Here is a 22,009-nt window from a genome sequence, read left to right as displayed (position 1 = left end):
AAATATACTTGTAATAGTGCCAGCTTGGCTGGACCTACAACTCCACCATAAGCTTTGCTTATCCTCAAAAGTTGACGCTAAAAACAGTTTCCAGTGCAGTTTCCAGTGCAAACAAAATGAACTAATGCTCAAAGGAACGAAACGCTTCAGCAGCAAAAACATTACATTACTTTGACTTTGCTTTGAGCATTTGAAAGAGAGACACACAACACAACAAAACAAAACAAAACAAAACAAAACCCAACATAACACCCAAAGGGCAACTCCTCCCACTCGCATGTGCAAAGTGTAAAGGAAGTTTGGAGGAGGCAAAAGGAGGTCCCTCATGGGAATGGGAACACTGTGTCATGGTGTTGTTACCCTTGCCAGCAGTTTCAATTAACTGAAATTGAAAACGACAATCGTAACCATTAACAGCAATGCGATGGCATGCTGTGAGACCCTTGGGGTGGCGGGGCGGTGTGTTGGGGCGGTGCAATGCAAATCGCTTTTGGTGCAGCACACAAGAAAACACGTTGACGAGCAGAAGTCAAGAAACAGAATTTCCGCATGCCAAGCCAGGCCAAGCCAAGCCAAGAAAAACAGGTTAGGAAAAACAGGGACTAAGAAAGAAAGAAAGAAACAGAAGACGATGTGTGGCAGTAGAGAGCAAGGGAGAACGAAGCATGAGGCATGCCGCCGACGTCGTAAATGAAAAAAAAAGAAGCAAACAAACGTAAAATTTTATTTGTTTGCAATTTTCTATAAATTTTCATCGATTGCCATTGGGATATTGGCGACATTTGCGTTTGGCATTTTGCTGCGTCCTTCAGACACACACACACACACACACACAGACAAACACTCCTTACAGCCCAGAAGGAGCTGCTTATGGCTGGTTTCTGCTTCCTTTTGGCCTTGCCTCTTGTCCCTCTGCCATAACTTTAGCTGCACTTGGAATTATGCTCCGTTGTTGTGGCACACGAAATTGTGGGTATGTGGGTTTGTGGGTGTGTTTGGGGGTTACTCGGCTACAAGTTTCCAATCAACAGCGAATGAAGTTTCCATAATGGCAAATAAATTATGTTCTTCGCACTCTCGGGTCCGGTGGAATGGAGCCGCCCGGAAATGGCAGCTCCACGTAACGGAAGCCGCCGCTTCTAGCTGTAGCATCAAATTAATGTCTCAGCTTGCCACAAAATGGCCGACGTGGCACAATTTATGATGCCCAAAGACAACTCTAAAGTGGCCCCCCCGGGCACACAGCCCTGCGGCGTCCAGTCCAGTCCGCTGCTGCGGTGTGACAATAAAACGGCTTCAAATTGCCATAAAAAAAAAAAAGCAGCCCAGAGAGGAGAGCAAAAGGAGCAACCCAAATCCAAACTGTCCGCGAAGTCAAGGACCAAACACAAAGCAATGTTTCTTTGCCCATACACATAAACGTATAAAAGTGAAATAATAAATAAGACCGTAAACCATCAAAGAAGGAGATGACTTGCGGTGAACAGAAGCCGCAAAGGGTTGTGATCATAAACAGACAAAGTCCGAGGCATACATACATTCATTCAGTCATTCAATAAGCCACCGCCAATCAATTGGCCCAAAGCAAAGCCAAAACTTTGAATCATAATTGTGGGGGGGAAAATCCGAGTGGGAAAAGTTGACAAAACTAATTGGAAATTAAAACGAAACAACGGACACGAGGCAACTCTCTGACATATTATTAAATGATGATTGTCAGCATCTGCTTTGTCGTCTTTGTTTCTTGCTTGTCAGAAAGTAAATTGACACGTTTTCATTTCATTTGTTGCTGCTGGCTGGCTGGTTGGCTGGCTGGCTGGTTGGCTGGTTGGAGTTTTTTGAGGTCTCAGCACAGAAAACTTTCTTTGCCCTTAACAAGCCTATAAAGTTTCTTCCAGCTTTCCGGTAGATTTTTGGGACACAACTTTATGTTTAAATTGAAAGGCTCAGCCCGAACCGAACCGAACCGAACAGAACAGAACAGAAACTCCTGCAAAAAGTTGATCAAAAATTAAAGAGAACTTTCGGCAGGCAGTTCCCACTGACTGGCAGTCGCTGCAGCCTCCTGCCTCCATGGCTGCAGGTTCCCAGTACATGCAGATGGACTCTGGCCCCCGGGTAGAGGCCAGGATGATGGCACACAAAGCGCATTAAATTTAATTAGCTCACATAAATTTCTGGTTCGAGGTCTGGCACTGACTCTGACTCTGATACGGATTTGGATTCGCTGGCATATTCGGATTCAGATCTGGGATTTTGTGTTCTGTTGGTGGCTCCACTCGAGCTGACATTTTTAATGCCAGCGTAGAGCTGCTTGCAGCAGTGGCAGTGGCAGTGGCAAATGAAGTCTTTGCTTTTCTCTTACCCCCACCACTCCTGCTTTCCACTGGCAGTCCAGGGGCTTTCATGACTTATGCAAGTTTTGACGACAGGTGCACGCGTCTGTGACTGGGTGAGTGTGTGTATGTGTGTGTTGAGTGTGTGTGAGTGTGGTGTGTGTGTATGTGTTCGTGTTAAATCAACTGTCGCTTCCTCTTGGAAAAGTTTGTCCTGGCAGGGCAGTCACAGAAGCAGGGTGGATCAGTGGCAGAGAGCAGGCAGGTGGGAGGAGCAGTGCCAAGAGCCAGTTGAATTTAAGTTTGATAGCTGTTTCAACATTTTACTCAACCTGCTAACTGCGCTGAAAGTGTAACCTGGGGAAAATAAATCGAGAAAGCGTGTCAGAAATAAGCAGAGTACATTAAAACACTCACACTCCTCTATCACAATTATACAAAAAGGTTTAAAATTGCAAAGCGGGCAAAGGAAGGCATTTTATTCTAGGGAAACAGCATGTGGCATTAATGAAAAAAAAATGCTTTAACAAATTCTTGCAATAATCGAAAAATACTTTCAATAATTCTGCAGGAATCCCTCAAACAAAAAAAAAAGGTTGCCAAATTTTCATGCAGCTTTGGGCTTAAGTTGCAAGAATGCATAATTATTTGCAATTTAATGAGGAAGTTTAAGCCTGGGACTGGCGTTCGACTGTAGCCAGTGCCCGGCATTTTGTTGTGCGTGCAACTGTTGCTAATTAAATTCTCTTTTTATTTCGCCGATTATTAACACAGCGAAAAATGGGCCTTCCTCTGCCATTATTTTTTGTTTATTTTTTATTTATTTTTTTTTGTTACTGTTGCTGAGTATCATTTATGCCGTGCAATTAACGCCATTAAAAATCAGTGAGCGCTAATTAACTGCGGCATATATATTTGTGTATTTTGCATGATTGACTTGTGCATTATTTATGGCTGATTTTTCCACATTCAACATTCAACATTCGTCATTCGTTTGTTATTGTTCTGGCCCACTTGTTCTTGCGGTCGAATGGATGCTCAATCAGCGCCTTTGAAACGCCTTTGAAGCCAGTTTCAGCTTTCGTTCCCATTCCCCCCAATGAAACACTGGGCTTCCGTTTTGTTCAGCCCCATGAAATGTGGTTGAGGTTTAAGGAAGTTCTGATAATGTCTGCCAGGCCATTGACAACTGCTGCAACGTGCAACCTGCAACCTGCAACAGCTTCGTGTCTTCTTACCGTTATTTGACTTAACTGACAGCGGAAACGGGACGAGTTTTCCCTTTTCCGCGAGTGGAGTGGAGTGGTGGTGGGGGTATCGGTGTCGGTTTCCTTTCCCCTTTGGCGCGTATCTGTTCTGTTTACAAAATAAGCGAAAGCTCCTGCCTGCCTGCCTGCCTGCACTTAATTTATTTCCAACAAAAAGAAAGGCTACAGAAACTTTTACGCAAGTGCAACTGTTCTTTGCGTGCTCTCCTTTAGCCAAAATACCGCTCTCTCTTTCAGTCAGTCTGTCTACCTATCTGTCTCTGTCTCTTTTTGTTGTTGTTGTTGTTGTTGCATCCTCACCACTGTGCTTGTTTTCAACACATACTCGAATTCGAGCAGCTTTCAACGCGCATTTGGCGACCGCAAACACGAGAGACCCGGAAGTTGGGTGGCAACCAGTGAATGCGGCTGGAGGCAGGCGGTGGATTGAGCTGGGGCTGGGGCTGGATGTCTGCCAGATTTGTATGTGTTATGGCAATGAAATGAAGACATTTGCATATCCATCAGCAGCTTCATCAGAGCGTCACCAGCAGCAAACGAAAGTCAATCGGGGGATAGATGATGCGCTGCGATATCAAAGATTTCCGGGGCACCTTCACCTGTTGTGGTAACCATATAGAGGGAAGACCCTTGTGATAATCAAATCAAATGTGTCACCAACACACACACTGAGAATGAGAGAGAGAGAGAGAGAGGCAGTGAGGAAAGCTATTTTCAGGGTCTAATTTTGCATAGAAATCGAAGGCAACAAATAATCAAATGCAAATATCTGCTCAATAATCAATTTGAGTGCAATCAGCGGAAGGCACCAGGAAGGGCACCATCAAGGGCCCAAGGAATCCACAAACAGATGGAAATCTGGCTCCAGAGGTCTTCCCACTGCCTGCTATCTATCAGAGACCCATTCATTATTACCAACAATATTTATTTGACCATCTTGTCATTGACTTCGGCTTCTGCCCATTGACTTGTTGTGGGGCACATATGTATGTGCATATGTATGTGAGGCAGGAATGCCACAATCCACAACCCAAACAGCAGAGCACAGCACAGCACAGCACAGAGCGATCGAAGCCCAGTGGGGCATCTCGAAATTAGCACCTAAAATGTCCTTAAGTGAATTGAATGAAACTGATTTATGGTCGCACTTAATGTAAATGTGTAGCCATGTGCCCCAGAGCATTCGAGGCCGCAATCGGCATCAGAGTGGGTGTGAGTGTGGGAATAGCAATCGAAGGCCCCCCCCATGGCACTATCTATCCATGGGACTGTCTGTAGCCACAGCTATCTATCTATATATCTATCTGTCTGTCTGCATGTCTATCTATCTAGTTAGTTGTTTGCTTATGCAGCGCCCACATATGCAGAGGAGAGAGCCCCGCGGTCCTGGGGCTATGCCTGCCCCGGGCATTTGCTTAAGCAGGCGTGTGCAAATTTACCATTAGCCATGCCATATATTCTCCATTCAGCTATGATATAACTTTCTGGCCAGACTCAGCCTCCTTGGCGGTGTGTGTGTGTGTGTGTGTGTGTGGGTGTATGTTGTGATAATTGGTGTAAATGCCACAAAGCAGAATCAGAGCCAAGCCATGCCCACCACTCGGACGCTCAATATGCAGCTACATAACTTATGGCACTGCCAGCCATTAATTTGAGTGTACAGCAGCAGTCCAGAGGACAGCACAGCACAGAGGGGCATGGGTATGGTAGGGTAGGGTGGGCGGCAAGTGTTCGTTGCATAGCCACAGGCGCACGTGCGTGACCTGCTCTCTCACTTGTCCATTTGCATTCCCCTCCTGCTCCTTCTCCTGTTACTGTTAAGCCACCCCCCACCTCGTCTCATCACACATATATCGTATTTTATTTTAATTTCTGTAACAAAAGGGCAACAGGAAGGCGAAAGTTTGCTGCCCGCCTGCCTGCCTGCCTGCCATCTTCGTCATCATCACGATCGCTTCATTTGCCTCATTCAATCTGGCACACGTTCCTTTTTTTTTTTTGGCCATATTGCGAGAGAGAGATGCCAAATCACAATGGGCCTGCCGGCCAGTCCAAAACAATATGCAAACAATTTCCACTGTTACATGACCAAAATACACAAAATATTCTTCTTGTCCGGCGACGCACTTATGGTCACGTTGCGAATATAAGTATGTATATGTATATAAATATATATATATACATAAATATATATACATACATATATGTGTGTACATGTATGTGAAAATGGCCGATGACCAGACCGAACCTAAAGCCCAGACAAGAAGAAGCACAAGAAAGCTCCCAAAAAAAAAGTGGAAAAGGAAATGTTTTGGCAAAGAAAACAAAAAAAAACCCAAGCAAAAAGGGTCTCGCCATGGCACTTTTCCAATATGTCAATAGATACACGCACAAACACAGTGAGAACTCAATAGAGTGGAGCAGCAGCAACACAAGCAGAAATCCTAAAGCCTCGCAAACTGATGGGAATTAATGCTGTAGATATATGTATGTACCCATGTAACTACAATTGTATTTATGCTCGTACATATGATGTAGATGCAGACAGCAGTGTCCAACAATTTGGCATTTTAATTAGTCTTTTATTGGCAAAAGTTTGCCACTTCCTTCCTGTTCTAAAGTAACATCTAACCCTTTTTTTATTGGTCATGTCTCTGGAGTTGATCGAGGGTTTATTTTCGTTCCTTTTTCGCCGGCCAAATGTAAGCCAAACCAAACCCAACCAAGCCAAGAAGTTGTCCGTCACGCAGATGATGATGGTGGGGTGTCACCCATAAGTGGCATGTGGCATGTGTGTACGTTGGAGTGTGTGCTGTCTGGTACTGGGCCAGAAACGTGCGTCTGCGATACCGTGGGGTTGATTGATGATAGCCATGGGTGATGGCCAAACAATGCCAAATCTATAAGTTGACAACACAATTATTTTTTAGTTGGTGGCGTTTCCTTTCGGAAAAGGACACAATCATTCTAAGCAAATTGAGACATTATCTATAAGGTGTCTGGCAGTGTCCGCAGTAGAAAAAACAGTAGAAATGGAGGAGCAAGTTGGAACATTGTATTTAATTTATTTAATACATATAATTTAATTTTGTCTTACAGAAGCATAAATGTATTTAGGTAGAAGCTTAATATTTCTAGTAACTGCTTGCAGATTTCTTACTAAAAAAGTTTTAAAATAAAATAAAAAATGAAACAAATAAATGTATATATTTTTAATACTTGATATTTGTTTTAAATGTTAATTTCAAACATAATTCCTAGTTTTTTTTCTTATTCATTTCAGGTTGGAAGCGAACAGGTGTTTCAATTTTACAATTTGAAATAAATATGCGCGCCCAATGGACTTTATTGCCACGTGTGGCAACTCCATTTTACTTACCCTCGGATGTGTGTGTGTGCGAACCGGTTGGATAAAACACACCAACGTGGGATAAACCCTGCAGTTCTGGCTGTCACGGCACGAAAGTGTCATAGGAAAATTGTTGGGCTCGACGTCGACAGGCAGCGACGTCGATGTCAGCATGAAATCTGACCAGCTTCAACTGCTGCAGATCGAAGCTGACTCGTAGGAAGCAGATATCCATAGATTTCACTCTCCCATATTTTTAGTTTTCTCTACCTGCATGACCCTAACTCTCACCCGCGCATTCGTCTCCTCAAAGGGATGAGGGAAAACCGATATTTGGTGCAACTTTTGTTGCGAGCGGCTGTGTTTTTTTTGAGTTGAGCGCTTTTTACATGTTATTCCTTTAAAAGTGGTTTTTCAGTGTTTTTAGTCGGTAGTGGATTCAGTGATTACAGTGCGCGTTGTTAGTTAAATTAAATTTGTACATGGGTTGGAACAAATATGTTTAGTCTAGATCATTCAAGCGGTGTGGCCCGAACCAGGCGCGCTGGAGGTTTGTTTTGCTGGACCCATGTAACTGAATACACTTTAATTAAAAATATATATGTACAAATTGACTTATTTATTTACAGATCAAAACATTTCTGAAGCAAAACAAAATATTAGCCAGGAGTAATTGTTTAAAAGCCCAAAGGTAAAATCAAATTTCATATGGATGCTTATACAAACTGAACATAACCAGAAGTTAGTTAGAAAATATACATTCCGTGGCTAAATTTTTATTTTTTATATCATTTAGGAGCATTGGTGCTTATTAACCTGACGGTCAGTTAAGGAAGGCCCTACAGATAATTAAATAATAAATCATGAAAAACAAAATGGTAAAATAAATATATTTACTTTTATTTGAATGAGGTTTAAAGAAATTTTTGGGGGCTTCACTTATGATTATCCGTGCCGTTAATTTAATGGGTCCACAGGTGATTTCATATAGGACATTTCAAAAGAGACACGAGTGATTCATATGGGTTTCGAATGCACGAGTGTTTCAATAGGACATTTGGGAGTTTCCCCAGTGAAATCACCGTGGCATACCGGTGCACTCGTGGGCACCAGTGAAACACTTGGGGCCGGGATCACCGGCTATACGTAAAGCCACCGGGACACTAGAAAATTCAGTGACTCATATGAAGTTTCACGAGTGACAAAGCGGACATGCCATACAATCACTGGAGTTCACCAGTGAGCACCAGTGGGGGCAGCGGGACACCGAAGACACGAGTGAAAGGACTTTTGGAACTGCAGGGAACGTATACGTATCGTATACGTATCGTATGTTCTAAATCGACTGTATACAAACAACACACGGTTGTATAAGACTCGTGAGGCAATTTGATCGTAAGTACATGAAATTATACTCCCCATAAATATACTGCTAAAATGTATAAAGTGAAATGTTGCAAGGATGAAGAAGAATGTTGCACATTTCGCAACTGCAAAGCATATTGCGAATTGTGTAAATATGGTTTGGAAACTGGATTTTATTCAGAAATAATTGCAGACATTCAGGCTGAGATAAGAATGTCGTATACAAATTTGTATCGTATATAATTTTTTTCGAGTGCTGCGCAGAGCTTTCCCTATTTTGCCAGGCGTCTGTATATCCTAAATATACATATATCATATATCGAAATGAATAAAAAGCTGATTTTACTTATTGGCACAGCCAAAACTTGTGGGATATGTACATATATCTCAGGATCAGAATCTTGGGCATCCAGACTGTCCATCCACATTGGTAGGACTCTCCCGATCACAAAGAGAAATCTAATTTATCCTATATAGTTATTATCTTTTTAAAAATGCAGCCTCAATATTTCTCGGCCCGTTTGCAATGGAAACAACAATAATTTCTGCATCCGTAACATCACTCAGGTTTAGGGAACTGACCGCAAGCGTACAGGGTATTAGCTTAGTTTACACATATATCTTTTCTTTTTTTTTGAATTTGGAGTCCCTTTTTTTACTATAAAAGCAGAATGCAATTTACAAAGATAATACGTATACGTATTTAATGTGCTCCTAATCCTAATTAATTTTTAAATCTATAAATCTATCCTTGATTTTTACATGGAAATATTTTTATTGGATTGCTACAGTCATAGACTGTGGGGGAGTTTTCGACCCTTAGAGGCTTAACATTTGTCGATTTATTTCCCCTTTTTTTGGGCTTTGGGTACCCTATGCACCTTCGATGAGTTTTAAATTTTTAATGGTATCAGGTCACGCCCCTCCAATGTCCATAATTATTTGTGCACAATGACCATAACAATACACATAGCAAATTGTTTCGGGCTAGCCGTATAATTTGGTGGCTAATTGAAACTAATCGAAACCCGAAAGACTGCGAATCGAATGCCATAAAAGTGAACGCATCGCATTGAGGCTCAATCAGTTTGGGAATTATCCTTAGAAATGCAGGACCTACTGGATCAGGAACTGGATCGCATAGACCAGCTGCCCAAGCAGGGTCTTTACTGGGTGGAGTTCAGCGCCTTTGCCCTTGGTATCAATATAGCGCCGCGGAAGCGTAGCTCCAAGCACTGTCGACTGTAAGTGCCATAAAATTGTCGTGCTCCCCCATTTCGTGATAATTACCCCATACATATGTTTATCCATGATCTAGAACACGAATTGCTGTCTTGCTGGTCAATTTGAGCATCATCTACAGCCTGGTGGCATTTATTATGGCCAACTATCAGGTGTCCTTTGAGACCTATGTTGAGGTTTGCTTGCTGGTCAATCACTTGGATTGGATATGATAAATTCTGATTTTCTTCAAGGCTGTGCTGCTCACCTTTCAACTCAGCGTTGGGGTGGTCAAGATGTTTCACTTTCAAAACAGCCTGGAAGCGTCGGTACAGCTGGTGCATTCAACGGAGACAGGACAGGTGCTCAGATCCTTGGGTCTCTTCGATTTGGGTATAAATTTCATGCACAGAAATCTGCCAACAGCAAAGGCAAATCTTACTTATGAATATGTCCATAGATTTGCCAAGAAAACAGGAACTGCTCCGATCACTGAGCACAATATTGCTCGACAATTGGCTGATCATCGATCGCCAGGTCATGTTCTTCTTCAAGATTGTCACAATGCCGGTGCTCTACTACACAATGCGTCCGTACTTTTCAGTACATTTTTGATTGTTACATTATACGGGATACGTGTGAAATGACGCTGAGTAAGTAAGCCAAAGGTCCATGGGTTAGGGCTACCATTTCATTCACTTTTTTGTATAGCTTATCCGGCCATTGTGCCTTTTGTGCAGTTGGGAAACTATGAATTTCCTTCGTACGTGATTCGTTTCTTTCTGCTGCAAAGTGGTCCACTTTGGTGCTTTTTTGGTATGTAACTAAAATGCGCTGCTAATACCAAACTGACAGTAATTGGCTCCCCCACTGTACCCCTGTCAGCTGTCTTTGGCTTCAATAGCCTGTTTGTGGTGCTCACCAGATATGAGTCGACTCTGATTAAGATTCTGCGCTATTTGGTGCAGAATTCCACGTCCGATAAGTTGGTGCCCAAGCACCTGCGAGTGCGGTATCTGCAGTGTTGCGTTCGACTCTTTGCTCGCATTGCCAAGTGAGTGGGGGGATTTTTTACGCTAACTTTCGTTATCCTTCCATGTTCATATTTCTTTGCAGTCATCATAACCAGATAGAGAATCTCTTCAAATACATTATTATGGTGCAGTGTTCGGTCAGCAGCGTACTCATATGCATGCTGCTCTACAAGATAAGCACAGTGTTGGTGGGTTACTCGATATATGAATGATATATAAAGTACATCAAATAATGCTTGTCTTAGGAGGTGGGCTTGGTGTGGATGGGCATGATTATGGTGTACTTTGTGACGATAACTCTGGAGATCAGCCTGTACAATGTGAGTGCACAGAAAGTGGAGACACAGAGCGAGCTGCTCTTCGATGACTGGTACAACTGTGACTGGTACAATGAATCGAGGGACTTCAAGTTTCTCATTCAAATGATGCTTCTGTTCACGCGACGTACATTTGTCTTGAGCGTTGGCGGCTTTACCAATCTCTCGCACAAGTTTCTAGTGCAGGTAAATGTGCAGGCATTAAAATATACATATATAAAAGAATTTATTAAGGAATTTTCCTGCAGGTCTTTCGCTTGAGTGGAAATTTCTTCTTGCTGTTGCGGAATATGAACAGCAAATAAGCGCAGTTTTGTTTTTGGTTTATACAAAATTACAACGTTGGAAAAGTTATATATTTTGGGTTGGGAAGGCGGGGGGGGGAAATCTTTAGGCAACTTATACACAAAGATACATGGTAATTGGTAATTGCAATTGGCACATTAAACATTAAACGTAAATGACAAATATGTTAATATATATATATATATATATACGATAGTATATGTATGGTAAATGTATACAGAATAGATTTCAGGGCAGAGATACAGATATATGTATATAGAAAAATGCGATTGATTTAACTGATTGGAGCTACAAGAATTTCTTTTTTCTTTTTTCGTATTCGTATTCGTATTTGTTTCTGTGCTTTTTTCTTTTATTTATTTTTTTTTGTTTTAATATATAATACAGTCCATTGGCTGGCTTAAACTGGCAGTTGGCAGTTGACAGTTGTTTCTCGACAGTGTGTGGCATCATCATTCGATTGCATTACATATAATATATGGCATGATGCGTTAAAGCTTAACGTTTTCGGGTTAGTTGATCTCTCTTTTTTTTTTTGTGGTGGGGCGGGGAACCTAAACAAAATATTTCGGCTAAGGCACTAAAATTACATAATTTCATTCAACGGCGGCGCTACGTTCTAAGTCATAAATCTGATTTTGCTCGACTCCTCCTCACGTGCTTAGGCTTAAACTGAAGTAGTTTTTTATTGGGTGAACGCTCCACGTCTAGGGCTCCAGACGATTGCGACTAAAGCACTGGTTGGGCAGTGCCTTGGATATTTGACCAATATTATCGACCTCCTTCATCAGCTCCTTCAGCTCGGAGCCGTACTTGTCGATCAGATTCTTCTGTATAGTGCGCTGCTCCCTGTACTTCTCAATGCGTCCCGTGAGGTTCACGCGATTGATCTCACCCTCGACAATAGTCAAACGATTCTCTGTTGATGTGCATAAAATATCAAAATTATTTATGAGAGTTCGAGGCAGAAGAAGAGGCGGCTCAACCTACCCAATTTATCCAAATCCGCTGTATTGATGTCCTTGAGGTTCTCCAACTCATCCTTGATGGCCGTCAGCTCGGCATTGGCCTTCTCGATCTGCTTCTGGGCCTCCTGTGTATCGGCCTTGGCCTGGCCCACCTTTCGCTTGGCATCATCCACGAGATTGTCGTCCTTGGTGGAGCTCTCCTCCAGCTTGAAGATGTCCATTTCGGTCAGCTTAACGCGATGGTTCAACTGATCGGCCTCGTCGCGCAAATACCTGGCAGCCACCTTCGTCTCGTTGGCCTTGCGGCGTATCAGCTCTGCATCCTGTCGGTGCAACGGGAAATGGGGAACGGGCAAAAGCAAAACTTAGTTGGAACTTCGGTGGGAGAGATCACTGATCGAGGCCTACCTTTGAGGCCTGCTCGGCATATTTATTCTGCGCCTCCTGTGCATTCTTCTTGGCCTCGTTGGCATTCTTATTGGCGCCGTCCAGCGCCTCGCCCGCCTGTCCGATCAGACTCTCGGCATTCTGTATCTCCTGTTCGATGTCTGGCACTGTCTGCAGCGCCTGGGCAGCGCTCTCGGACGATCGCTGGACATCCGACTGGAAACCGGCCAGCGTATTGTAGGTGTTGTTCGCCTCCTTCAGTGTGTTGTCGCCCTGCTCCACGGCCTTTGTGGCCTTGTCGTGGGCAGCCTTGGCGCGTGCCAGCAGCTCAATGTCGTCCTCCTTTTGCTTGTCAGCTCTGTAGGTTGGACAGGGATTAGTTGGATTATTAAGACTATGAGGGGTTACAAAAAGTAAACCTACCGCTCCAGCAGAACCTCCGCCAAGGTGCGTTCCTCATCAAAGTCGGCAAAGACCTCGCCGTTGCTGTTCGACAGCTCGTTGATCTGCTTGAGGAGCATATCGGCGCGTTCGTTGGCTGCCACTGCGTCCCGTTTCAGCTGGTTGATGTCAATGTCCGGCTGTGTCTGCCTGTTCACATCGTTGAGGAGGGTGAGGGCCGTGTCGTAGACCTCGTTGGCCTTGCGCAGCGCCTCCTTGGAGGTCTGAGCGACGGCGCCCAGCGACTGCTTCACCTGATCCAGTTCGAGGCGCACTTCGGAGCGCAGCTCCACACTGATCTTTTGCTGCAGATCGATGGCATTCTTGGCCAGAAGGTGCGCCTTCTCGACGGCATCCATCGCGTCCTTGGCGTTCTTCAGATCGAACTGCGCCTCCGACTCCAGCTTGTCGGCCAGAGCACGCGCCTCGCGCGATATATCCGATATCTGCTGCGATTGCTGGCCAAACTCCACGGACTTGTCCTTGGCCTTGGCCAGTGCCTGGGCGCCCTCATCGTTGAGCAGATCCAGCGCCTGCTGCAGCTCCCGCTTCGCATTCTCAGTGATATCGTCCAGTATGGTGTAGTTTTTGCGTGCCTTGTCTATCTCCACATTGGCATCCTCCTGCAGCTTGTCCGCACTCTGCAGATGCTCCCGCACGCTGTCCAGCCGCTTGTGCAGATCGTCGATGACCTCCGCATAGGTCTGGCCGCCCTCGCCGACATTGTCGCGTGCGTCGTGCGACAGCAGGGCCACCTTCTCCTGCACGGCGCGCAGCTTCGCCTCGAACTCCTCGTCATTGGTCACCGGGGTGCGTGCAATCTCGTCCAGAGTGGCGCTGAGATTCGCCAGCTTGGCGCGATGCAGATTGGCGGCGTCCTGCACCAGGTTGTAGCAGTCCGGACAGTCGATGCAGCCCCGATGGCGATCGTACTTGTTCTCCTTGCACCGGTCGCAGCGGCGTCCCTCCACGTTGTCATTGCACGGACACTGTCCGCTCTGGTCGCACTGGAAGCCCTTGGAGCCGCTCTCGTCGCACTCGCACGGCTTGCAGCCGTCCGCGGAGAAGCCGTAGAAGTAGTTGGCGCACTGGTCGCACCTCAGACCCACCACGCCCGGCTTGCAGTGGCACTGGCCCGAGTACCGGTCGCAGGTGGCGTTGAAGCTGCCCACCGGATCGCACAGGCAGTTCTCGCACCCATTCCCGGATCGTATGTTGAAGTAGCCCGGCTGGCACTCGCCACAGTCGCGTCCGATGACATTGGGCTTGCACTGGCACTGGCCGGTGACCTGGTCGCAGCGGGAAATGCTCTGCTCGTCCTGCTCCGTGCCGGCCTCGTAGCAGCTGCAGCGGTCACACTTGCCGTGGGGCAGGGACAGCGGATCGCCAAAGTGCCCGGGCAGGCACTGGTCGCAGTGCGCCCCGGCCGTGCTGTGGATGCACTTGAGGCACTCGCCCGTGGTGCGGTTGCAGTTGCCCACCGCATTGGGGTCCACGTTGCCGTTGCAGTCGCAGCCCGTGCACGTTTGCACGGCGCCCAGCAGGCCGGTTGGGTCGCCGAAGAAGCCATCGCTGCACTGCTCGCAGCGGGAGCCAAAGTAGCCGACGGGACACTCCGTGCAGATGACGGTGTCGCCGTTGATCTGCAGACAGGCGCCATCGTTGGGGCAGGGGCAGCGCTTGCAGTCGTTGGGGGTGCCGCCCAGGGCGATGCCGTAGTAGCCCTTGGCGCACTGGTCACAGTTGTCGCCGTAGGTGTTGTGCTGGCAGATGCAGCGGCCCGTCTCCGAGTCGCAGATGTCCGCGTGCCCGTGGCAGTCGCAGGGGATGCACGGCATGAAGGGTCCGCCGCGGGCCGGACTGTGCCGGTAGCCGGGGGCGCACGACTCGCAGAACTGTCCGAGATAGCCCTCGGGGCAGGTGCACTGCTCGATCCAGGTGGCCGGCTGTCCGGCTGCGCCGCGATGCGCCGTATGCAGCTCCACATCGTCGAGTATGGCCTCGCCCTGCACCGAGTAGGTGGCCCGGATCTTGATGGCCGTCAGATTGGAGAGGATGGAGAGGAAGCCGCGGGCCGACTGACTCGGCTGCCACTGGTAGTCGTGGTGCTCGTGCAGCCGGAACGTGTACTCCTTCACACTTTGGTCGGGTATGCCGTTGCTCTGGGCGAAAATGGGCAGCGAGATCCTGCTGCCGGCACCCTCCAGGATCACATCGTTGGCGCTGGTGCTCGGCCCCACCTGGCCCACCAGCTGCAGCTTGAACTTGAGGTCGCGGTTGTAGGAGGCGCGCTGATCCCCCAGAAAGCGATCGGGCGCCTGGAAGTAGACAAACTCATTGCCCTGGGCGGTGGTGCCGATGCTGCGGCTGTACTGATTGTACTTGATGTCCACCTCGCGTCGATTGAGATCGATGGCCGTCCAGCGCTCCTTGAACTTGTTGAAGTTGGAGGCGACGGAGACGATCGAGTAGCCCGGTGCCGTCTGGCACTCGGACGTGTGGCCGTAGCAGAAGCAGGGCGTGCAGCCAAACCGATTGATCTTGTCCAGATTGAAGAAGCCAGGCTTGCATCTAGTAGGAGGAGCAGAAGGAGGTGGAACATTAGACAAAAAGAATTTAATTTTATTTTATTTTTTTTGTTTATCTTACTCATTGCAACGCCTGCCCTCCACATTCTCCTTGCAGAAACAGATGCCACTCTCCGCATCGCAGGCTGGTGTGTTCTCATGGGAGCCGCGACCATCGCAGCCACAGGGCTGGCAGCCGTGGGGTCCGAACTGGTAGTAGTTGTTGTCGCAGCGATCGCACTTGTCGCCCGTGACGCCCGGCTTGCACTGGCACTTGCCCTGGCTGTTGCACTGCAGCGAACGGGAGCCGACCGAGTCGCAGCCACAGTTCACACAGTAGCCATCCTCGCGCATGTAGAAGTTCTCCTTGCAGCGCTCACAGTTGGCTCCATCCCGATTCTCGCGACAGTCCAGACAGTGGCCGCCATGGCCCGTCTGATTGAAGAGATGAGCATCGAAGAAGCACTTGTCCGCCAGTCCGTTGCAGTTGCAGGCTGTGGAAACGGGAAGCAAACATCAGAAGGGACGCTCTTTCGATTGTCTCCCGCCACTCCCACTGCCTACAGTTGATCAGATACCAATCGGCTGGCCCTGTCCCAATCAGATTCGTCTGCAGGCTAAAGTCACGGGACCAGGCCAGGGCTTCGCCAGAGTGGACCAGCAAGTGGAGGAGAACCGCAGACCAGCAAAGCAGCAACATGACTGAATTCAGTTGATGGATCGGATAGATGGCTGATGGGAGTTTGCGGCTAACGGAAAAGTAGTTTTGTCCTTATATAGAAAGCCTAGCTGCGAGCGACACTGGGCTGCTGCTGCTGCTGTTGCAAGTCGAAGTTCCCCTCTAAAAGTGAAGTTGGAGCCACTGTGGCAACCTGTTTGCTCGCTGTTTTCCCCCCCCTATACACTGAGGAAAATGTGTCTCCTATTGCTACTTGTATTTCGTTCCCAATTCTGCCACCAATTATTCCCAGTGTAGTTGCCATCGTACCTTTGCACTCGTTGACATCCGTTGAGGTGGCCCTCTTCCATTTGACGTCATTGTACAGCGGCAGACAGCGGTCGCAGTCGGGTCCATCGGTGTTGTGGCGACACTCGCAGACCAGCGTCCGCTCGCCATGCAAGCCCGTGCTGGCCACGCACTTGCTGGCGTGTCCGTTGCACTTGCATCTGGCGCCCACGGCAATGTCACTGATGGCATAGAAGTAGGACTTGAGCACCTGCGGATCGCCGAACAACTCGTCGCCGAAGGTGTTGAGCCGATCGAGCGTGATCCGAATGTCGGTGGCCGTGACCCAGTCCTGCAGCTCCAGGCTGCGCTCAAAGTTGATGCCACTGGGACGACCCTCGAGCGTGGAGAAGGCAATCTCGCCGTCGCGCAGCGGTGAGATGTCACTGTACTCGCTGGTGCAGAGTGCATGGGCCTCGCCCTCGCCCTTGCGTATGGCCCGCGAGTCCGGCAGGAAGTACGTGTCGCGACACGTGGCACTGTAGTACTGGTAGGGTATCCAGGCGCCCGTCTCCGACGTACGCTTGTAGATGGTGAAGGACTCGGGCCGTGGAGAGCGGAACAGAATGCGCACATAGGTGATGTCATAGGATTTTCCTGGAAATAATTGAGGCAACATGCCCAGCATTGTATTGTCTGCGGCTACTGCGGGGCGGCAATCAACTCACGTAGGTGGAGCGTCAGATTCACATAGTTGGGATGCTGTATACCCTCGAACATGGTCTCCGATTGCCACCACGATGGATTCTGTGGATCGTGCAAGTCCGTCAGAAATGAGGGATTGTGATCTTCGTATCTGCAAGGGACAGTAACAACGGCCATGAATGGTGTTTGGTTCGGCTGGGGCTTTAGTCTACTGAACTCACCTGCAAAATTCGCAATTCTTGTGATTCGGATTCTGTATGCAGAAGTGTGTGTCGCTCTGCTCGCCGCAGGTGTTGGTGGATTCGAATTGCAGCTGGTAGGCGGCATTGATGAACTCGGGCAGGCATTTCTACAAAAAGGAGAATGAATGGGATGGGATGAGATGAATGAATGACTCAGACTCAGACTCAATGAACATTCTTTCCCACTTAATTGCTCAATTAGTTTGCAGCTTTCATTTGAATTGAAACCCCCCCCAAAATTCGAGCCATATTCTAATTTATTTCAATTGGTTTGTGGACAAACAAATTTCTTCTGTTCTCTGCATTCCGCCACTTACCTGCGGTCTGCCATAGGGATCGTAGCACTCCAGTGCCGGCATAAATGTGGTGGCGCGCAGTTCGTGTCCGGCAGAGTTAATGGGCGTGCGCTGGGCGCCCCATGCGTCTGGGGTACAGCAGGAGAGTAGAACGCCGGCAGCCAGCAGCAAGCGCGCCGTGTAGGAGGAGCCACATAGGCTCCACCTGCTGCGCTTCATGGTGGGTTTTTTTTCGTTGGGGTTTGGCCTAGCCCTTTGGCTTGGAGTCTATAACTAGGTGGTGGGTGGTTGGGTGACGGTATAACTTGGGCTAAAACTATTTCGAGTTTGCGTTTTTCTGGGTGGGTTCGTTGTCCTTCCACGGCTCAATTCATAACTGGATCTCGTCTTTGCTCCTATTACTGCTTGCTGGTTGGTGGATGAGCCACTTCCGTCATGTGCTGGAAAATGCATTCAAATGATTCCAAATGAGTCAACTATAGTCAAATATCGTCTAAGTAATATGGAAACATGTGTGCCACATATTGTGGTAGACGCACAGAGGAAGACCAAATGACGGGGCTGCTCTTTTTTTTTTTTAATTAATTCGTTGGGGCAAAGGCAAATGGCTTGAAAAATAAACTTTTGCGTGAGACGCGTCTGTCTGGCCGGTCTGTTCCAGTAGTACATTTCTTGGGTAAGCAAAAGCAAAAACAAAAAAACAAAAAAGCAAAAAGCAAAAACTGCAAATGAAAATTTCAAACAACTGCCAGCCGCAAACAGAAAGAGCACGGGGTGGTGTGGGGTGGGGCGGGGAGACATAAATAAACTCAAAGATAGGAACGAGGCTGGAAATGAAATGAGCTCCGCCGAACAAAAATTCTGTGCCGTATGTTTGCTTCCTCGTAGAATGTGCCCACAGTTCCCCCTCCAAACACTATTTGCGCTATTCGGAAACTTGAAATATGTAATTATATCCGATGATTTCATTCACTCCATTCGGACTGACTGTGTGCCCCTCCCTGTCCCCCGTGACAGTGTGCCATTTAATAATGGACTTCCTTGCTCAAATGTTTGCTGCAGTCCGCTGTGGATGCAGTCTTAAACCCCGCCCAAGGCTAGATTCATTTAAGCCGAGCTGCTTAGATCCCCCGCTGCATTAGCTTATCTTTATGTATGAATTCGGTTAGACGGTTGGGCTGAGACACTAATTAGCAAATATTTGCCGCAAGTACGGCAGCTGGCGATGATATCACCTCTTTCTCAACATCCTCTGGCAGCGCGGAGCCAAACCCACAAGTAAGATGACAGAGAGGAAAGCAAAGATGAACAAGAAATTTCCAGTTCTCGCGGGCTTGCACCCCCGTTGCAAGCTGATGCCGCCCTCGAAGAGGAAGAGCTTCCTTCTATAATAACTGAAATTTCCTAAATTATATTCCTGGAACTTTTGCCCTCACGCTCCGCCGCTCGCTCCCTTTCGTGTCGCGTTCTATTCCAATTGCTGGGATCAGCTTTATTCGTTAACCAAAACTAGGATGCAGACTGTCCCAATATTATTTCCACTGCAGCGGTTTGTTGCATTTTCGTTTCTTGATTGTTTGCACAAAAAACATTCTTAATCCTTTTTTTAAATATTTTTTTTTCTTTCCTTTTTTTTTTAACACAGTTCTAGATTCGTTTTTTTTTTTGTACTTTCTTGTACGATTATAAATAGTCGAAATGTGTGTATTATGTTTTTGTGGCTTATCAGCAACGTCACGCGGGTCACGTCACACAAGAACGGCTCCGCTTCGTGTCCAAATTGAGAGCACAGTGAAATCTTTTCTGGGCTTGGGTCTTGGGTCTGTTGTTGTCAGGCTGGTCTCCGATTTCAGCCTGAACCCTTTGCAGGCGGATAGGCGGATGGGCGAATGGGCGGACGGTCGGACGGTCGGAGGGGCGGCGAGTTCAGCTGAGGCCAACACACACCACACACTGATTGTATTACGAGTATGTGCACACAATATAATATGTACGATCAGATCTGTATGTAGCATGTACATATGTAGACCGAATGAACACATCCGCTCCATTCAGATTTCATTTGTTGAGCGGGGAGCGGCCCAAGCGGCCCAAGCGCCGATACGCGGCCTATGAACACGAACACGAGTTCCTTTTGCGATAAGAATTTGGGGCTACGCTACAAGCTAACCCATCAGAGACTCCATATACGATGGCTGCAGGGAGCGTGGTCTGAATCGCTGCCCTGCCCTGCCCTGGCCTGGCCTCCCCTGCGCTGTGTTCTGCGGCGTTTGAAACTGCCTTTTTGTTTGCACCTTTTCGCTTGTATCTTTATTGCAGCGTTTGTTTTTATCCACTGCTTCACTACACACACACACACACACACACACGCAGAGACACACACACAGAGCTGTACTCGGCAGGTAGAGAAGAGGGAAAAACAGAAAACAGAAATCACTCAAAAAGAAGGCACTACCGAACGCACTCAAAGATACTTTTAACAAACTCCGAACCGCGTTTCGTATCTCACAGATGCACAGCGATGCACAGAGCGCAGCAGCAACTGGCCTGGCCCAGCCTGGTCTGCCCTGGCGTTTTATTTTCGTTTATTTATCGGCCTATTTTTGTGGTAGATACATTTTCCGTTTCTCAGTTTTCGGTTTCGGTGTTTTAGGTAGTCCACAACACATGCCATGCTGCTGCTGCTGCTGCTGCTGCTGCTGGGGGGGACTCAGATTCAGATGCAGAACTCCAAAATATTTCCAAAATATTATTAATAGGACAATCTGTTGCAGGGGTTTATTTCCATTTGGGGTTTCTGTTTCTTTCATTCACATTTCAATGGAAGTGTGCACACTTTTTTTTTCTGCATATATTTTTTGGTTCGGACTTTTTCTGCCTTTTTCAACTTTTCTGCTGACTGTTGTCGTCCGTATTATGTTGCTGCTGCCCGTTTTCCCCTGCCACACATTGTAGTTCGTGTATTGTAATTATATCAGCACATTGAAGGCAAGAACCTTTCGAGTAAACACTTTGTCAGACACACACACACAACATACACAACATACAAGATATATTTTTTTATCTGGAGGTTTTCTTTTTGTTGCCTTGTGCCCCAAAACGACAATACATAAAGTGACCCAAAGAAAACTTGAGACTCCTCCGCTACACACGACACTGCAGCACACACAACCACAGCCACAACTACACAATGGGAGTGTGGGCTCCACACACACACAGCACACAGCACAGAGCACAGAGCACACCCGAGGAGAGATCACCGAACAGCAGCACACTTACTCGTCGCTCAGGAGAGACAGGCAACAACCGCAACGCTCGACGGATTTTCGAGGAATGCGACGATCGAGCGATCCGATCGCTGCTTCTCCAACGGCCAACGCAACTAACTCTCAGTCGAGTGAAACTCTGTGCGGAGCGGAGCGAGCGACTGGCTCTCTCTTTTGCATGTGTTTGTGTGTGGGTGAGTTTGCTCAGAGCGGCAGAGGGCACAGATCTGGCTGGACTTGTGTGGCTCGGCTCCCCAGAAGAGTTGGATTCAGCTTCAGTGTCGAAGTACTCGCACTTTAATTGCTCTGCAGCATACCCAAAAATAATTCCCATTAAATCTGGTAAATATTCGAGCAGTGGGAGCAGTGTCTTATCAGAGTTATCTCTGAATAGGTTCCGTAATAGCTGTAGGAAGCTGTGTGGCTGTGCTGTGCTGTGTCGATGCTCGCTGCTCTACTTTTTGCCTAGTTTGTACTTTTTGGAGTTAGCAGGTTATCGCTCGGGCAGCTGATAAGAGGGTTTAATGTACGACAAACCTCGCCGCACTTTCGGTTTCATTCAAGAAATTAGAATTCCTTTCGGGCTGAGCTGAGCTGAGCTCCAAATGAAATTCAAACTAATCAGTTGAATACATTTTTATATGCTGCAATAATTAGGGAACAAATATTTATTAATAGCTAATCAGAACTTTTAAATTTGGGAGCGTTTCTTTAAACATTTGTGCAGGTCTGACTATACTTTTGTAGGCGAAGGCAAAGTGTCACCTCTCATTACATGTTCACTTATTTTAAATGTGCATTAATTAGTTAGCATAATTTTAAATTAAATTCCGTTTTTAAAAATTGATAATTTTAAATTAACAAAAAAAAATCAAAAAATCACTAAAATTTATATTTAAATAATTTTACACTGGCGCCGCTTAATCGTGCGTGCGTTCTTAGAACTATGCAACAACTTTGCAGAGCTTAAAAGCTGCTTGTCAGACGTTTGCCAA

The 22,009-nt window shown here is 46.9% G+C and overlaps 2 protein-coding genes across 2 annotated transcripts; one reads left to right on the top strand and one right to left on the bottom strand.

The window, feature by feature from the left end:
• The first annotated feature begins 9,425 nt into the window (after positions 1-9,425).
• LOC111081326 (odorant receptor 67b) lies at positions 9,426-11,235 on the top strand. The gene is given in 10 exon segments (XM_022377355.2): positions 9,426-9,562; positions 9,637-9,736; positions 9,794-9,932; positions 10,000-10,136; positions 10,138-10,192; positions 10,251-10,355; positions 10,425-10,593; positions 10,656-10,761; positions 10,819-11,076; positions 11,139-11,235. Coding segments are annotated over 10 exon segments (1,263 nt in total). The 3' UTR covers positions 11,196-11,235.
• On the bottom strand, positions 11,129-21,116 carry LOC111081325 (laminin subunit gamma-1). Its single transcript, XM_022377354.2, has 10 exons — positions 21,028-21,116; positions 17,770-18,188; positions 17,432-17,559; positions 17,234-17,361; positions 16,548-17,162; positions 15,642-16,053; positions 12,975-15,563; positions 12,573-12,909; positions 12,187-12,487; positions 11,129-12,115 (listed from the first exon to the last, which is right to left on the bottom strand). Exons 2-10 carry the CDS (start codon positions 17,965-17,967, stop codon positions 11,904-11,906), a joined length of 4,920 nt encoding a protein of 1,639 aa, XP_022233046.2. The 5' UTR covers positions 17,968-18,188; positions 21,028-21,116; the 3' UTR covers positions 11,129-11,903.
• Between the last annotated feature and the right edge of the window lie 893 nt (positions 21,117-22,009).

The sequence above is a fragment of the Drosophila obscura genome, unplaced genomic scaffold (assembly GCF_018151105.1).
Source record: "Drosophila obscura isolate BZ-5 IFL unplaced genomic scaffold, ASM1815110v1 contig_208, whole genome shotgun sequence".
NCBI classification, from domain to species: domain Eukaryota; kingdom Metazoa; phylum Arthropoda; class Insecta; order Diptera; family Drosophilidae; genus Drosophila; species Drosophila obscura.
The sequence above is the reverse complement of the archived record's forward strand: the minus strand, read 5'-3'. Positions and strand labels throughout refer to the sequence as shown.